Source organism: Sinocyclocheilus rhinocerous, unplaced genomic scaffold (assembly GCF_001515625.1).
Source record: "Sinocyclocheilus rhinocerous isolate Xijiao unplaced genomic scaffold, SAMN03320098_v1.1 scaffold432, whole genome shotgun sequence".
NCBI classification, from domain to species: Eukaryota; Metazoa; Chordata; class Actinopteri; order Cypriniformes; family Cyprinidae; genus Sinocyclocheilus; species Sinocyclocheilus rhinocerous.
The window spans coordinates 749,352-767,047 of NW_015627225.1; the positions used below are offsets into that span (position 1 = coordinate 749,352).

Sequence of the window (17,696 nt, forward strand, 5' to 3'; positions counted from 1 at the left end):
AATGAGCTCCACAACAGTTCTCTGAAATTGTCTTTATTTTTGGTATCACGGTTAACGTTGACAGAACTTGAAAGCTGAGACTATTCTAATGTTGCCGTTTCATTTTGAGGACAATGAGCTCCACAACAGTTCTCTGAAATTGTCTTTATTTTTGGTATCACGGTTAACGTTGCATTATATGAGCAGCCAGGCACAGCTGGTACAGGACTGCATAAAAGGTCAGCGCTACTTAAGTGAAATCTTTCTTTTGTCTCACCTTGCAACCACACCTAAACTTACACATACAATAACAGATGACATTTTAGTGCTTGTTTACTACTAAACAGCATCAATGAGACATTTCAGACATGTTTAATTGTCAGAATAAATGAACAAGAACATCTAGAATTTGAAATAGAAAAGAGACCCTCCCTATGGTGTTAATATACAGTAATGTTTTGATTATACTGATTACAGCACTATTATTTTAAAGCTTCTTTGTAAATAACGCCAATCTTCTTTAATTACAGAACTACTGTACATCAATAACATTGTTTTTATCCTAATAATACTCTAGACACTAGAGACTCCAGGCCCTTTATTTGTGACACGTTCAGTGTGCACAGGCATTGTGGGATGGCACATGCTCTAGATGTGCTATTGTTATTTTAGTGACAGATGTGAAAAAGAAATTCAAGTCTGCTAAATTAAGCAGATTACTGATGATGATGATGACGAAGCTGCATTTATTTAGGCTGCTGACTGGGTGGTTTTCCAGGTCTCAGGGATCCTGAGAAAATTTTAAAGTCTAGAATATTTAAAAAACAAACAAAAAAAAAACATGATTCTCATTCTCTCCTCCTGTGCATTTCTTTATATCAGGGCTCTTCATGTAAAGAGTCCACAGCCTCCAGCAGGTGGAGGGCAAGGCTGTACTGGGCATGGTTTTCGGGGAGCATCTCGATGACTTTGTTGATCAGTTGACTGCTCTGAGACAGAGGGACTGAGGGACAACGCAGCTCACTGGGGTCCTAGCAACACAAACAATGACACAGATGAGTGTAAGATGATAAGAGTTTTGAGAACTGTGCAGTCTGTGTGATCTCACCATAGCCTTCAGCCAGGTGCAGAGCGTGGGCGGCAGACGGGCCAACAGCTCCATGTTGGGTTTGGTCTGTGACTGGGAATGGAGCAGAGAGAAGGAGAGTCTCTGACCAGTCAACACCAGCAGCTGAGAGCCCAAAACATCCTTGTCCTGCACCTCCATCATCACCTGAGAGATAATAAAAAGAAAAAGTACAAAGAGAAAGTTAAAAACAAGAAAGAAAAGATAAAGAAAAGATCATATGTATACAAAGAAAAATTTATTAATTATTTTCTTTAATTAATTAAGAAAGAAATTAAACAAAAAGAGAAAATTTTCAAAAACAAAAATAGAAAAAGAGAAATGAGGAAAAAAACAAAAAAACTAAATAAATCCAAAAGAAAGGATAAAAAAAGCAAAAAGAATACTCATTAGAATCTCTATATTTCATTCTTGTTTATATGCTTAGAAGGTTTAACCGTGTGTGCGTGTGTGTTACCTCCTCGGCCCGCAGGTCCAGGCCCTGGTTGTAGAGCTCACAGACGAGGTGTCTGCGCAGGATGTCAGTATTGACCTGCAGTAGAGACGAGAGCTCCATACACACAGCCGGCCACATGTCTTCAGCGCCGCTGTGTTTGACACCGTTCTCCTCTGATTCAGCTAGAACCTTCACCCAGCCTGTTAACACGTTCATCAGAAACTACACACACACAAGACGGTAATACATCAACATTGGTTCAGAGGCAAGCTATAAACATCTTATGATCTGTTATTTAAGAGCCTTTTGGTCTAGATTTCCCTGTCACTGTATAAGATGCATGTGACTATAAAATAAATCTTTTGTATAAAATAAAGCCATTTTGCATGGAGGTGTTCTTGATGGCTGCAGTTCTGCCTCCAGTGCTGAGAGTGGCGCTGTGACTCACCTCTTGTCTCACAGCCACCAGGGTGGGGTCCATGTCTCCACTGGGCAGCAACTGAATGGATGACAAATCTCTGAAAAACGCATTCTTACCCTGTAGGCGATAGAAAAGGACAACAAGAATAAGTTGGCATAAAACAGAAATTTCAATGAATTTTGAGTGAAATGGCTTCTTGAATGTGGAAAAAATGTAGGGATGAACTTGATTTTGTCTATCGGGAATTGAACAGATCATTGTTGTTTAAGTGCTGTGATCTCATATGAGTGACAGGTTGCACATGTCATCAGAGAACAGATGTTGTTGCAAATTTGGGGAGGTTAAAGATTATAAGGGCACATAAAAAAATAATTGTCAATTTTGATTTCATGGAAACTTTAATAGTTGAAAAACTCCAATTGCAAATGGCTAATCTTAACTCATAATTTAATATGGACATATAATTGAGGGTGACAGAAAATTATTTGGGAGAGAGAGGAAGAGAATTGTGCAGATTGGAGTCGAACATGTGTCCCACACATAAGCACCATGGCTAATCAATCACTTCACCGTGTGCGTGTATAAACGCATAATTGTGTGCTTTTACCTTGCTGTCGAACAGGCTGAGCGGTTTCAGACGCAGAGAGAAGGTCATGGTGGCATGTAGCAGTGACGCTAACACACAGTGATGCTGCACGAGTGGATAGTGAACAGACCTCTGATCCAGAGTTAACTCCACTATAGACACTGGACCCTCAGCACCGCCCCACACTTCCTCCACACACACATCTGGAGCAGACACTTCCTCTACCGCTGAATCCGCCTGAGAGAGAAAACAAGTTTGGAATATATGTCTCGCTTTTATTTCAACCCATGCATTGCTCATCACTGTAAAATCCACAGTAACTTCAGACATGCTTCCGCCCATGCATCCAGTTTAATCAGTCCTTACTCTGGAGAAAAAAGGAAAGGAAGGGAGAAAAGAGGAAGATGAGACCTCCATCAGGGCCTGCAGTAACTGCACACAAGAGCCCAGGAAACTCCTCACAGCTGCGTCTCCCATTCCTACATCCTAAAAACACACACATATATACGTTATTGAATTAAATGAAACAGATCTGAATTTAATTTATGCTTTGTGACTTCTCTTACCCGTCTGCACAGCCGGTCTTTAGGTGCCTTTCCCACCTATATCAACACATGCACAGTCAGTCAATTATTGAATCTTAAATGCAACACACAAAGACTATGAGCCAGAGTACACAGAAATGCAAACCTTTTCCATTAGGAAGGCAGCAGCCGAAAACCACTTGACTATGAAGGTCTGCCACATCATAGCAGAGACTCCTGAGAGAAGAGCATAGATGAAGGATAGAGAGTTATCACATGGAATTCCTTCTGTTGTGAAGAAATAAGCTTTCATTAGGTCATTGTATGCCAAATATCTCTTACCCAACTGAATGTGAGGATTGGATATCATCTTCAAAAACTCCACTGACCACTCTAAGTACTGCCCCACCTGAAGAGAAAGAAAGAGACGAAAAGTCATCCATGACTGCTTGATATTTCTCCAGTAGAAAATTGCAAGAAATTCCAGTTCCTCTAATACTCCTTTACTTTTACGAACAAGTACTTAGAAATAAAGAAATGCAATTCTTTCACAAAATGAATTACTAAAAACAAAAAGCCGTATTTTTTCCAGTAATTTCTAAACAATAACCAGATCTCAGTTACCAACTCTGTTAAGAAAGCTTTGAGATTGTTTAAAGACTTTACCTCTGGGTCTTTGTTCCACTGGACCACGTTTTCCCAGCTACAGTGAGCAAATATCACATCAGGAGACAGAGAACTTGGGAACCGCTGACACACACACTCCAGCAGCTCTAAGACGACACACACACAGATGCTTCAGTCAAATACATAGCTTAAATAACTATTATAAAAGGAAACCACCATATAACCATTTTAAATGATCTAACATCTAAGTAACTTGATCAGGAATCTCCACAGTTACCCTCCAGTTTCTCCTTCCCGCCCTGCTGTGCTGGCTGTTGTGTGGGTTCATTCTCTCCCCTCCGCTGCAGGATATCCCTCAGGAGATCTGGAGACACACCCTGTCTGAAGATCAACTTCGAAACACAGTCTGCTGCACCACCTAAAGACAAAAAATGAAAATAAGAAAACATTACAAATGATATAATTTCATTTTAGCTTGTATGAAAGCAGATATTTTAAATCTTATTTTTACTGACAGCTCCAGTATACACAATTGTTCAAAAGTTTTGGGTCGGCAAAATGTATTAAAAGTTTTTAAAAGAAGTCTCTTATGCTCACCAAGGCTGCTTTATTTAACCATAAATTACAGAAAAAACTAATATTGTGAAATATTACTACAATTTAAAACAACTGTTTTCTATTTTACTATATTTCTAAATGTAATTTATTCCTGTGATGGCAAAGCTGAATGTTCAGCAGCCATTCTTTAATGAATATAAACTTCTGTTCAATTTAATGCATCTTTGCTAAATAAAAGTATTAATTACAAATATAAAAAAAAAATAGTCCAAACTTTGGAACAGTAGTTTATGTGTGTTTTATGTACCTCTGCCACTCTCTAATAGTGTTTTGACCGAGCAGCGTGTGACAGCGCCACCTGTAGATCCCTGAGGAGACGGCAGGCAGAGCAGCGTCTGCAGAGCAAGAACATCCTCTAACTGCTTTATACACACCGCCCACTGCTCCAACTCCAGAGAAACACATTCCCACTCCTGAAACTGCACAGAGTGAGAGAGAGCGTTACACACATACTGCACCAACTCTACAGATACAGAAACACACACACACACCTTGCTCTCTGCCAGCCTGGTGATGGCATTCTTGGCTACACGATGAGCGACTAGAGCAGCCAGTAGTGCAGCGGCGGAGCTCTCAGACTGAACACAAGCTGTGCGCACCTGCTGCCACCAGGGTGAGACACACTGGCCGTCCCATGACTCATCCACCGCTCCTGACACACATACACACAGAATTAAAATGTTAATATACTGGATAAAAATACAAGCTGATCTCTCTCACAGATGACGTTAAAGACCTTTCATGGAGCTGAGGGTGGACAGCAGGGAGACGGCAGGCAGAGCAGCGTCTGCAGAGCAAGAACATCCTCTAACTGCTTTATACACACCGCCCACTGCTCCAACTCCAGAGAAACACATTCCCACTCCTGAAACTGCACAGAGTGAGAGAGAGCGTTACACACATACTGCACCAACTCTACAGATACAGAAACACACACACACACACACACACCTTGCTCTCTGCCAGCCTGGTGATGGCATTCTTGGCTACACGATGAGCGACTAGAGCAGCCAGTAGTGCAGCGGCGGAGCTCTCAGACTGAACACAAGCTGTGCGCACCTGCTGCCACCAGGGTGAGACACACTGGCCGTCCCATGACTCATCCACCGCTCCTGACACACATACACACAGAATTAAAATGTTAATATACTGGATAAAAATACAAGCTGATCTCTCTCACAGATGACGTTAAAGACCTTTCATGGAGCTGAGGGTGGACAGCAGTGTGTGCAGGTGTGAGACGGCATCTGGGCACTTCAGCACATCCTTCTCTTTGTTCAGCCAAACTGACAAAAGCAAAGACTGCCAGAGAGACATAAAAAAGCAGAAATTACATTTAAGCAAATTCACATTATATTCCAACCCTTCCTTTTTTCTCTTTATATCACTTACCAGTAGCTGCTGAGGGCTAATGCCACTTTCCTGCAGAGTCTCACACACTCTTTGTAAAGGACTCTGACCAGACAGACAACCCCAGAACAGGAAACTACCTGAAATACACACAAAAATCACATTTGTGATGCACCAATACTAAGATTTTGAATGATATTTTATTTTCACGTTATTGCAAATAATTGATAGTACAGAGAATTCTACACTATTGACTAAATAAATTAAAAATAAAACATTAAGGACTAAAATTTTAAATGCTACAAATGAGTGCACAACATCAAAACATACCACATGAAAATTAATATTTATTTTGAGATTTGCTAAAGATTCCATTTAACAGTGTTATTAAATGACCGTTTTTAAAGATGAACTTCAAAGTCGCGATGAAAGAGACATAGGGACAGATCTTTTCTTCTGTATTTTGACATGCATTCGAGTGTAATGGATTATAGAAAAAGAAAAACAGTAGGGCAGAGAGGCATGCATCGTAGTAATCTCGTGAACACGTGTCGAAGACTGACACAGAAGAGAAGAAATTGTTGAATGAAGTCATTATTTTTGTTTTCTTTGCGCACAAAAAGTATTGTAGATTCATTAACATTACGGCTGAACCACTGATGTCACATGGACTATTTTAACAATGTCCTTACTACCTTTCTGGGCCTGGAACATGTCAGTTGCGTTACTGTCGGGTCAGAAAGCTCTCGGATTTCATTAAAAATATCTTAATTTGCGTTTCGGAGATGAATGAAGGTCTCATGGGTTTGGCACAACATGAGGTTGAGTAACTAATGACAGAATTCAAATTTTTGGGTGAACTATACCTTTGAAAAAAGTCGATAACCTGTGTGGTACCAATATTTTGTGCATTCTTAAAATGAATATTTAAACAAAATGTAAACATTTATGACACTTAAAAGAAGCATGAAAATAATGCACAATGAAATAAATACCCAGTTGGGTCCAATCGGTATCAGGTTGTTTAATCACTCTGAGCTCTCCATTCACCCACTCCAATTGAGACAGAAATGTTCGGACTGGCAGTGGCCCACTTGAGTCTTGAGCAAATGAGACACAGGGCCGAGAGTTCATCTCTTTGTATCGCTGCAGGACTGGGCCAACACGAGCAAGATCCTCCTCAATGCCAGAAAACGACGGCTGTATGGAAAGGAGAAGCCTTTAGTTCAAATCCTAGTGTGAAGAGGATACATTAGTTTAGGTCAACAGGATAATGTCTGTATTACGCACGTGTTCTGGCTCAGTGGGTGACGTATCTGGTGTGTGCAGTAATTGAACGTCTGTGTAGAGCTGGAGAAGTTTGAGCTGGGATGAACAAAACTGCAGCAACGACTCATCAACCGCTTCAGGATCTAACACAAACACACATGAAAAACAGATCAAACATTGACATAAGTGTTTAAATATAAAAAATACACTATGCCCAGTGAGGACTGAGGGTGTTACCTTGTTCTTTCAGGCTAGCCAATAATGCACGAGTAACATTGGTCAAACAGGACACTGGTGCAGTCTTATTGGACAGAAGTGACTCCAGGGCCTGTCAATCAATCAGATATTTTATCAAAGAATTTGTTAACATATATATGTTTGTGTATGTCTGTTTTACTAACCTGTTTCTTAACAGCTGGATGTTTAATGTCCAGTAACACACTTTGTGCTTCACTCTCAAGCAGAGCTGTCAATCAAAGGTTAAAGGTCAACTCAAACATGTGTAATAGGACTAAAATATAACATTGGGTAGTGGTTCTTAAATTTTTTTGGATGACAACAAAGCATATGCATGGCATCTCATGAATATTAATGAGGTAGATCTGACCTGGCTCCACCTCCCTGCTCCTCAGTAAAGTTGTGAGTCTCTTCAGCAGGTGCATGTCTTTAGCGCGCTCGCTCTTCTTATCACTGACCAACACACAGAACAGACACATTTGCACTAACCAGCATTGTTTGTGTGTTTGTGAATATTAATGTCCACACGTTCATGAATATTTATGTTTGAGCGTGCACCTGAGTGCCAGGTGGAATGGTACGGTGACAGCTCTCAGTGCTCCATTAACCGGGTCAAACAGACACACTTGTTGTGTGTGGATTTGCCAGCCCTGACTGGTTACACTGTTCACACCCATTAACCTGTGACCTGCGTACAGCAGCCTGAAAGAGAGAGACATGAATGAATATGCAATTTCAGATGGTAGCCATCAGGAGTGTTGTTTTTAGGTTTTGTGTACCTGCAGTGTTTGCCTACAGTAAAAGCCCCTACTCGTGGTCCATGCTGAATTCCCCACACCTCTAAAATACCCCTACGTGGGGCGTAAATTACGAGAAACTGGGCATGCCGGCGGGGCATAGAAGGAGATGTGGCTAGATCTCTCTCCCCACGAGCCTCTGACACCTGCACCCATCCGAGCTGAGCATCACGATAGCCTGCATGCACATAAAACAGATATTAAGAAAAAACATTTTTGTTTAAATACACTTCTGTTCAAAAGTTTGGGGACAAAAGTAATTTTTTTATGTTTTTGAAAGTCTCTCATGCTCAGCAAGGCTGCATTGATTTGATCAAAAATACAGTAAAATTGTAATAATATTGAAATACTATTACAATTTAAAATTAGTATTTTCTATTTTAATAACAGACAAAAGGTGAATTTTCAGAACCCATTACACCAGTCTCAGTGTCACATGATCTTTCAGAAATAATGCTAATACGCTGATTTGGTGCTCAAGAAACATTTCTTATTATAAGGAAATTATAATAAGTGCTGCTTAAAATGAAACTGTGATACTTTTTAATGTCTTAATGTTTGAAGATAACAAAAAATGTAAAAGTGCAACTGTTCAATATTGTCATATGAACAAACAGTCCATAATGATACTGATTTAGGTAACAGCTGTGATGCTTTGCGTGCGTTTGTTAAGTGAAGCATTTATCACACGTATTCAAATCCTGTGAGTCACAAGTTGTTTTGTGCAATTTAATAGGAACAGGCTCATAAGATGCCTGTTACAAATCAGACTACATTAGTAGCGCTTCACTGCTCACCCTTCCACATCCTGATAGCGATGCCTCGTGCCACATCCAGCAGCGTGACTCTGCCAAAGTCATCTGTGACTCCAGCCATAGTGTTACATGGAGAGAGACAGATAGACTCGCCATGTCGACGAGAATCTGGAAGACCAAACCTGAATAAAAGCAGAAAAATGAAATTGTGCTCTTAAATGAGTTAAATATTGTGTATGTATATGATTACAAGAAGGTAAAAGGCAATGATGTGCATGATGAGAGGTAGTTTGACTGCACATGGAGTTACCTAACAGGAAGGGCTGTGGCTGGCTCCACTTTTGGCTTCTGTTTCTGCACTGACTCCTCTTCATTTTTACTCTTCCATCCCAACCAACCACTAAGCAGGAAGTAAAGAGAGAGGCCGAGACAAAGAATGAGTAAACATGGAGTGAAACTGAACATGACAGGCCAGTGCTAATAAGAGCCAAGAGTTCAAATAACCCAGACACACAGACCTGGCAGCACTGAACAGAGCTGATGTGAGTTTGCTGGCCACGGCCAGAGCCACATGGGAGAGAAGAGGCTGAGAACTACCCTGAGATGGGAGAGAGAGAGGAAAAATTGCCATAATCAACAAGAACAACTACAAACAAGCCACAGACACCAACAACAGACCGATGAAACAAGATGTGATTCTGTGTGTGTTTGTACCTCTATAGCATAGTAGAACCCAGTGTAGGGTCCACCTCCCACTGTGATATACTGGCTCATAGCAGGAGGGCTTCCTTTAACCGAAGCATGAAATCCTCCAAGGATAGATGCATTTTTCATCTGATCGAACACACTCAGAGTGGTAATACCTGAAAGAGAAAGACATTACCTCACACTGCCATTCAAATGTTTTACATCAGTAATTTTTTGAAGGAAATTAATAATTTTATTAAGCAATGATGAATTCAACTGATTAAACTGATAAAACATTTACAATGCTACAAAAAAATTCTATTTCAAATAAATGTTGTTTTTTCAACTGTCTATTCATCAAAGAATCCTGAAAAATGTATCACATTTTCCAAAAAAATATTAAGCAGCACCACAGTTTTAAAATTGATAATAATAAAAAATGTTTTTTGAACACCAAATCAGCATATTAGAATGATTTTTGAAGGATAAAAAAAGAAACTGTAAAGCCCCGTTCACACCAAGAACGATAACCATAAAGATAACGATAATAGCGTCCACACCAGCGAACGATATCGTCTGTTTATTCTAAGCGCACGTGCGTCTGCCGCTTTAAATTCTCAAGCTCGTGACAGCAGGATGGATTCTGATTGGCTTGAAAAAAATCTTTCTGGAAGTGATTCCAATGATATCGTTTCTCTGTGCCTTTATCGTTATAGTTGTGGTGTGGACTCTGCTATTCTTTAATATTGAGAACGATTTTTAGAACTATATCTTTATCGTGCTTGGTGTGATCGGGCCTTTAGAAGTCTCTCTTGTACCTATGCTGGAATGGTCTGTAATTGTGTCCATGTCTTGCAGGCCCCATTTCTTATAGGCCAGTGGCGGAGGCTGGATGACATCACTTCCTGCTGCTGCAGCTGAAACCGATGCAGGGAAAAAAAACGGGTGAAAACAAAAAACATGACAGACTAAATTAAAAATAGGTAAGGTACTACTAGTCACATGACAACCTGGTCAAAGTCTCTCTCTCCTACCTTTGGCAACCTGGTTTCGACAGGCACGTAAAGACTGGAAGAGACTAAAGCCATCGATGGTGACAAGGGCTGCTGGGTACAGAATACTGAGCTCCTCGTGCTGATAGAGAAACAGGCATTTCAACATCTAATCAGAACGTCATCAAATCTACTGTTTAAAATGTCATGTTTAACCTTGCTAACAATTTCTTAACAAATTCTTTGTGCAGAACTGAACACATCAAGTCAGTGTAAGAGGTATCTCTACCTGTTCCGTTACTCCAGGGTGACGTGGAATCTCATAGGTGCGACACTTCAGTCGCAGCACGGGATCTTCATGCAACAATTGGGCCAACAGAAGAACACCACTCTATATACACACACACACACACACACACACATGGTGGATTAGACTAGTGGCTGTGCTGATACTGGTCTGATTTTGATTAAATATTACATATAGCTGTTTATTAAACATATCAATTCATTAGAGAGTCTGAACTCAGCTGGTAAATTTATAGGTCACAAAACATCACAGTACCTCTGTGTAGAAACGGACATATCCTGAGCTGAATCCAACCACAATACAGGTCCAATCAGGCCGACCGGTAGAACTCCTAAACACATCATGAGCACATACATTACCTTTTGAGGTTGGTTAATTTTTACAAATATTTTTGAAAGAAGTCTGCATTTATTGATCCAAATTACAGTAAAAAAATTTAATATTGTGAAATATTGTAATTAAACAACTGTTTTCTATTTTAATATATGTTCAAATGTAATTTATTTCAGTAAAAAAAAATTAATATTGTGAAATATTGTAATTAAACAACTGTTTTCTATTTTAATATATGTTCAAATGTAATTTATTTCAGTAAAAAATTTTAATATTGTGAAATATTGTAATTAAACAGCTGTTTTCTATTTTAAAATGTAATTTATTTCTGTGATGCCAAAGCTGAACGCTTAGCAGCCATTACTCTAGTCTTCAGTGTCACATGATCCTTCAGAAATCATTTTTATATGCAAATTTGCTGCCCAAGGAACATTTCTCAGTATTTTCAATTTTGAAAACAGTTGTGCTGCTTAATATTTTTGTGGAATTCTTAGCTGAACAGAAATCTTTTGAAACAAAGTAAAAGTCTTTACTGCCATTGTATACAGGAGCATGTATGTGAGTGTGATGTTCTTACCTCTTCTGGCTGGCCAATGGAATACAGATAACACTACTGATACACTCCCTGTGGAAAGAACAGACCAAAAAATTTAAAACCAGTGAAACACAGATTTTTGCCACTCTTTATTTCTTTATTTTTGCTCTTCTGCCTCTTATCTTTCAACGATTTACAATCCTCCTTATAATAAACATATCTTTTTATTAAACATTTACAAACTCCTTTACTTATAATACTGCTCAGTCCTTCGTTTCTGTCTTGTAACTCATTCTGTCTTCTTTGTGGGATTAAATCCCTTCATCAGACCAAAAAATTGAAAACCAGTGAAACACAGATTTTTGCCACTCTTTATTTCTTTATTTTGCTCTTCTGCCTCTTATCTTTCAACGATTTACAATCCTCCTTATAATAAACATATCTTTTTATTAAACATTTACAAACTCCTTTACTTATAATACTGCTCAGTCCTTCGTTTCTGTCTTGTAACTCATTCTGTCTTCTTTGTGGGATTAAATCCCTTCATGGTATTTCACATAAAACCATCCAATCCTGACCCTCCCCTCTCCTCTTCTGTCTCTCACCCCTCCTCAGCACTCAGTGTTCCACTCCAGGTCACAGCGAGGGTCATTTCCTCCTGCCCACTCTCGTCTGTCCGCCACTTAGCTGCCAATCAATCAATCAATCAATCAATCAATCCACATACGAGTTATACCAATCAATAAACAGTAAAGAAGAGATTAATCACTGCTGTGTGTATGTGTGTGTACCAGAGAGAAATGCGGCTTTGCGCTCTCGAGCGATGACCAGCAGATCTGAGCAGGGCGAGAGAGACAGCCCACAGTCCTGTAACCAGGGGGCGCTCTGCTGCTGCTCCTCCTCTTCAGCCTAAGAGAAGAACATGCAGGATTCAGGGGAAAAAAGTGTTTTTATGGTGGATTTATGTTATTTTGTGGTCATTATGAATTGTCTTTGTATGGAAAAGAGAGGTGCGTAAATTCCTTAAAAATTTCAACTTTTGTCTTCCACAGAAACATAATGACATACAGGTTTAGAATGACATTTCGTTGAGTAAATAATGACAATTTTCATATCTTTTAATACAAACCTGAGCTCCAACCTCTTTACCATCAGGATTCTCCCAAGAGCCCCAGTCTGAGTCATCCCACGTTAACTCATTCTCTAGAGAAAGAGAAAAGGATGCGCTGTAAATAATGTAGTCAGCGAGGATGAATCTATTCACATTAAACAGTCAGTCGGCTCGATCTGGTGTCCTTCAACCTCTGTGAGAGTTCATACACAGTCTCATCTTCTTTTTCATCCCCTGCATGCTCATTTCTCTCTTACGCCTCTATGGCCAAGTGTTTTGACACAAATCACCTGCCAATCACATGACAAAATCATGAATGCAAGTTTTACCTCATTTACAAACTGTCAATATACCCTTTCCTTTTTCTTTTCTCCCTGTCTTTGGTTCATTCACTGTCTCTAACGCAGTCATGTGTTTCAGGACCTTTCTGCAGGATGACTCATTCACCAAGGCCAAATACACCTCCCTTCCTCCCTCCATCTCTCTCTCTTTCTCTCTGCAGGGAGTGAGTAAGTTATTCTGCATCACAGTCAGACAATTTACTTTAAATTTTTTCAAAATTCACCAACACATACAATTTACTTATTATTAACTCAGTATAAAAAAACAGTATATTTAATATCTTTTAACTCTAAACCTATGCCTCACACAGATCGTTCTGCATTTATATATTTTAATTAAAACACTGTTTACTAAGTCACTGTCGTTTTATTATCGTTGTGGGGACATTGTGGCGTATGTAAAGCAAAACCCAACACACAGCCTGTCAGTTCTGGTCATGGCTGTGTTATTCTGCTTTTACCTATCGAAAACCACTTTCCAACTCCACCAATCATCCAAGCCGAACCCCACACACACCCGAACTGACACCCATAAATCACTTAACAACCGCAGTGCAGGAGAACCATCATTAAACTGGACTTTACATACACACACATACTGACTCCAGCAGTACCTGCTTGTGTTTTCTCTTCCTCGGGTCCGGCGCTGTTGTGCTTGGGGAACAGAAACTCTCGCACCTGTCTGAGCTCCTGGACCCGGCCGAAATCCAGCAGACAGCAGGACATGATTCGGGCGGAACCGGACCCAAAAACCTGCGGAATCTACGACATAAACACTCCGCCCGCTGCGCGAACCGCCTCTTAGTGTGTTTATGAGCCTGTCAGTGAAGTTTGTGAGGTTGTCGAGTGTTTTTTTTTGGACCCGGGCGGGTCAGAAGATCCAGCTGAGGTTTCAGTCTGTTGTTGTGCTGTGAGTTTGGGATGATACACATCCGCTGTAGACACGCTAACCGCGCGGTTGCCCCCTTCTGACCTGGAGGACACGCACGTTTCAATTCTATTAATTAATTTACTTTTTACTTTACTTTTACTTTTAGTCATTTAGCAGACGCTTTTATCCAAAGCGACTTACAAATTTTAATTAAAATAATTTTCTATTAATATAATAATATAATATAATAGTGTCAGTGTACAGAACTCTTTTCTGAATGAGGCAGCTTCCTCAGAGATGAAGATAACAGATCCTTTCGTTCGGTATGCTAATTATTTGAGCACCTTTAGACAAGAAAAAAAAATGCATATGTAAGCTATGAATAAATATATAACAGTTATATATTAATATATAACATATATTTTGAAGTTATGTGTTTATGTTGTAATGATTAGCATTACACAGATACAAAACAAACATCACATATATATGAATGTTATGACCTGTTGGTGACATTTTAAAATTAAAGAGTACTTTGATTAAGAGAATATATGATATTAAATAATTAGAGGGCTAGTTGTCACACTTGATTGTTTTCTTTATCGACACATACGTTAACATTGTGGACCTTGTTGTCACAGTATATGGGGTATGGAACCTGACATTAAAAAAAATGAAATAATAAAAACAAAACAAAACAAAAAATGTAAAAGGTAGCCGACAAATGATCAAACAACTGTTTTGGCCAACAAATACTGTAATTAATAAATTTATAACAATTTCAACACAACACATTTTTATATATGAATGTTTGTCAGTGTGATTTTATTGTTAATTTACTTTCACTGTCACTGATCAATCTCCTTCACCTCACAGAACAGGGTCAGAAACTGCAGGCTTGTTCAGTTGCTGAGAAACTGGTTGTTGGCTGGTTGAGATCTGTGCAGGCAGTGTCGCACTCCAGCTGCTGACAGCTGGCCTCTTCCTGCTGTTTATCTGGCTCCTGGCGGAACTGCACGTGGTGCTGCCCTGCCTCATTCTCTGTGGCTGCCTCTTTGATGGGCAGTGAACGCAGCCTGGACCTGGATTACAGCTCCTGTAGGGCTAAAGCGGTGGAGAAGATGCCGCACACTGATGGACGCTCAGAGGGAACAAGGTCATAACCTTGTGATCGAACACTCATGATGAACTACACTAAAATCCCAAAAAATACATCATTAAAGTTGAAGTTGGGCACTATAGAATCACTATATCACAGGAAATTTCACAGCTGGAAGTACATCAGGCAATAACCATCAAAATGACTGTATTTGGTGAAATTTTGAAGAGCAACTGTAAATGTGACCACACCTAAAGGTTATTGTCTTTACAAAGTTTGCTTTTCCAGTTAAAAACTTAACTTAAATGAAATTTTCCTATCATTCAAATTTGAACTGATATTCTGCATCCTGTTTGCTTCGTCAGTTCAAATTAAGGAAAAATCATGTCCCTAACATCTTATTAGTTAACTGAAGTGCTCAAGGAACATGTCCTACTTTACTGTATCTTTAAAGGGGTCATATGATGCGATTTCAACACAAAGCTCAGATTACTAAGGACAGACTTCATATGCACAAAAACAGCAGCAGAGGCAAAATTTTGATTCGATCGATTAAATAAATTTGTTCAGGTCATTAAACGAATCAATCTTGTGAAACTTCAGACGGCACAATTTTAGCTCATTGTCTGCATTGAAATAGAGCCTGACCCTGCATGGCCGGAGTAGCCATGACAACAGACCACAGATTGTCCTAGTCCACACTTTCCAGCACTGGCGAGTTACAGAGCTGCTTATTTTAATGAAACACTTGGAAAAATTCTGCTGAACAGCATCCAGAACTATGGTCTCCGCCACTTTAATTAGCCTGGTATTTATACGGTTGCTAAGGGACACAAACACAGAGGAGGCAAAGAGAGTTTTCTTCCATTTAATAAGTTTGAAGCCCACTTATACAAAACTCATGAACTGCTTTTAGAACACTTTGATAGCTTTCCCAACATTTGGAAATAAATTAAGGAGAAGAAGTAAACAGCAACACACAAAAATAAAAACATTAAAAAAGAATGAATTATGACTAGGTGAATATTGACGTGAGGAAATGCATCCCTCACAGAAAGGCATTGTTTAGTCACATGTGCTACTCTTTTAGGTAATAACTTCTTAAATCCAATAGAATCAGTTTTAACCTTCAAATTATGTTGGGGAACTTCAAACAAGTGCAATTCTTTAATATTGAACCAATACTTGGAGGCTCTACTTCTTGTTATCCAATGAAAAAATGGCTGGTGGATTACGTCCTTTCAGACAGATTATTACTGACATGTACAAGGGTCATGCAAAGAAGTGTTATGCCGTGACACTTTTCTCCTGAATTATTACTATCGTAAGACATAAAACCAGCACGTTAAACAGAAGTCTATAGAGTTTCGCTGTAAATCCCAGAGGTATTAAGAAAACAGAACATGCAATGCCATTTGTAAATGCAGCTGTGCAAATGTGTGTGTGTGTGTGTGTCACGGTATCCGAGTTAAAATCCCTTTTCCAGCTCTGTCCACACTGACCTAGTTTATTGACAATGGATTGTGTCCGTGTTCATGTAAAGTGTCTGCTGACCTGTGATCAAGCACCCTGACAGAGTTAAGTGTGTGTTTGTGTGTGCGTGAAAGCCTCTGGTCTTGAAACTTCAGAGTGTAGCGAAATACACAACAACCTTCAAATACTTACAATCGCCACTCTTTCTATATGAATCAACATTAATGTTCAATAATCAAAGAGTACTGAAGTAAAGTTTAATAAAATGCTTATATATCAGGACACATACAGAGAATGAGTGTGTATTTTGCTCTGGGTTCTTTGTAGAGCATCTCAAGAGTTGCTTCCCAAAGCAGTATTATTATTGTTATTATTATTTATGTTATTAAAATACCAATAAACAAACAAGCAGAGCAAAAGAAAAGAGAATTCGACTGGTCACAGCAAAATTTCTGTACACAAATTTTAAGAAAAGAGAAAGAGGTTTGGCAGAGCGAATAGAGAGAATTGGGAAGGTAAAGCTGCCCCAGGTAGGGGTAGTTTGCTGAAGGTGGGGGGATGAAGGGTGTGGTTCTGGGTAGCGAGCCGCTCACCTCTTCTTGGGGGCTTGGGCCGTACGGGGCGGGGTCACAGGTCGTCCTGAGTTGACCCCGCTGTACTGATACTTTGCCTTCTTTTCTGATGGCTTCAGGATCTGAGAGAGAAAAGAGAGTGTGTGAATGTACTGTGAGAGTTCAATGCATGTGTGTGCGTGCGTGTGGATGATAACTAGGGGTGTAAGAAAATATCGTGAGTATCGTGATATTTTGTTTGGCGATACTGTATCGATTCTCAAAAACGGAATATCGATATTTAAAAAAAAAAAAATCATACAAGATTCATGGCAGTTGTTTCATTTTGAGTTTATATCCCGACCGCTAGATGGCAGTCTTCATCTCTGAACTTAAACAGTGACAGGAAATATTAGCATTAGGGCATGTCATTAATGTTAGCGTTAATATAGTTCGCTGCTAGTAATGGAGGATGAAAGGAATTGTTCCAGTTCCCGTTTCGGTGTACAAAGTTGAAATGTGGCGTCATTTGGGCTTTTAACGTCCACCGCGGGACCGTGGCGCGGGCGCCGCCTCGGTTCCGCCACTTGCCGCGTCCCGAAAGAGCCTTCGCGCGGGGTGCGGCGGGCGGTAGGGTCGCCGTGCGGCTGCAGCTTTCTCTCGTGGTGGGG

General features: G+C 39.8%; 2 protein-coding genes across 2 annotated transcripts in view; both read right to left on the reverse strand.

The window, feature by feature from the left end:
• Positions 1-102: 102 nt before the first annotated feature.
• Positions 103-13,963, reverse strand: LOC107721362 (rab3 GTPase-activating protein non-catalytic subunit-like). Its single transcript, XM_016529345.1, has 35 exons — positions 13,646-13,963; positions 12,709-12,782; positions 12,371-12,488; positions 12,185-12,266; positions 11,622-11,669; positions 10,967-11,042; positions 10,694-10,795; positions 10,447-10,546; positions 10,231-10,329; positions 9,440-9,588; positions 9,244-9,323; positions 9,036-9,125; positions 8,768-8,907; positions 7,953-8,148; positions 7,732-7,875; positions 7,544-7,626; positions 7,338-7,402; positions 7,174-7,264; positions 6,958-7,079; positions 6,663-6,867; positions 5,710-5,807; positions 5,514-5,619; positions 5,269-5,429; positions 4,565-4,736; positions 3,977-4,117; positions 3,739-3,845; positions 3,415-3,481; positions 3,239-3,309; positions 3,115-3,150; positions 2,960-3,034; positions 2,570-2,785; positions 1,990-2,079; positions 1,563-1,763; positions 1,088-1,252; positions 103-1,010 (listed from the first exon to the last, which is right to left on the reverse strand). The coding sequence occupies exons 1-35, from the start codon at positions 13,755-13,757 to the stop codon at positions 858-860; spliced, it is 4,035 nt and encodes a 1,344-aa protein (XP_016384831.1). The 5' UTR covers positions 13,758-13,963; the 3' UTR covers positions 103-857.
• Positions 13,964-15,854: 1,891 nt separating this feature from the next.
• LOC107721356 (serine/threonine-protein phosphatase PP1-beta catalytic subunit-like) overlaps positions 15,855-17,696 on the reverse strand; it is an 8,890-nt gene continuing 7,048 nt past the window's right edge. Inside the window, exon 8 of the mRNA XM_016529331.1 lies at positions 15,855-17,168. Coding sequence (XP_016384817.1) covers positions 17,064-17,168 — 105 coding nt within the window. The 3' untranslated portion in view covers positions 15,855-17,063. The remainder of the gene's footprint in view (positions 17,169-17,696) is intronic.

Bases quoted from the DNA above. Each gene is read 5' to 3' on its own strand.
- LOC107721362 (XM_016529345.1), bottom strand. From the start codon at position 13,757: ATGTCCTGCTGTCTGCTGGATTTCGGCCGGGTCCAGGAGCTCAGACAG. The intron at 8,908-9,035 runs GTAACTCCATGT...GCTTTTATTCAG, and splicing joins GCCACAGCCCTTCCTGTTAG to GTTTGGTCTTCCAGATTCTC. The intron at 7,876-7,952 runs GTACACAAAACC...TCTCTCTTTCAG, and splicing joins ACTGTAGGCAAACACTGCAG to GCTGCTGTACGCAGGTCACA.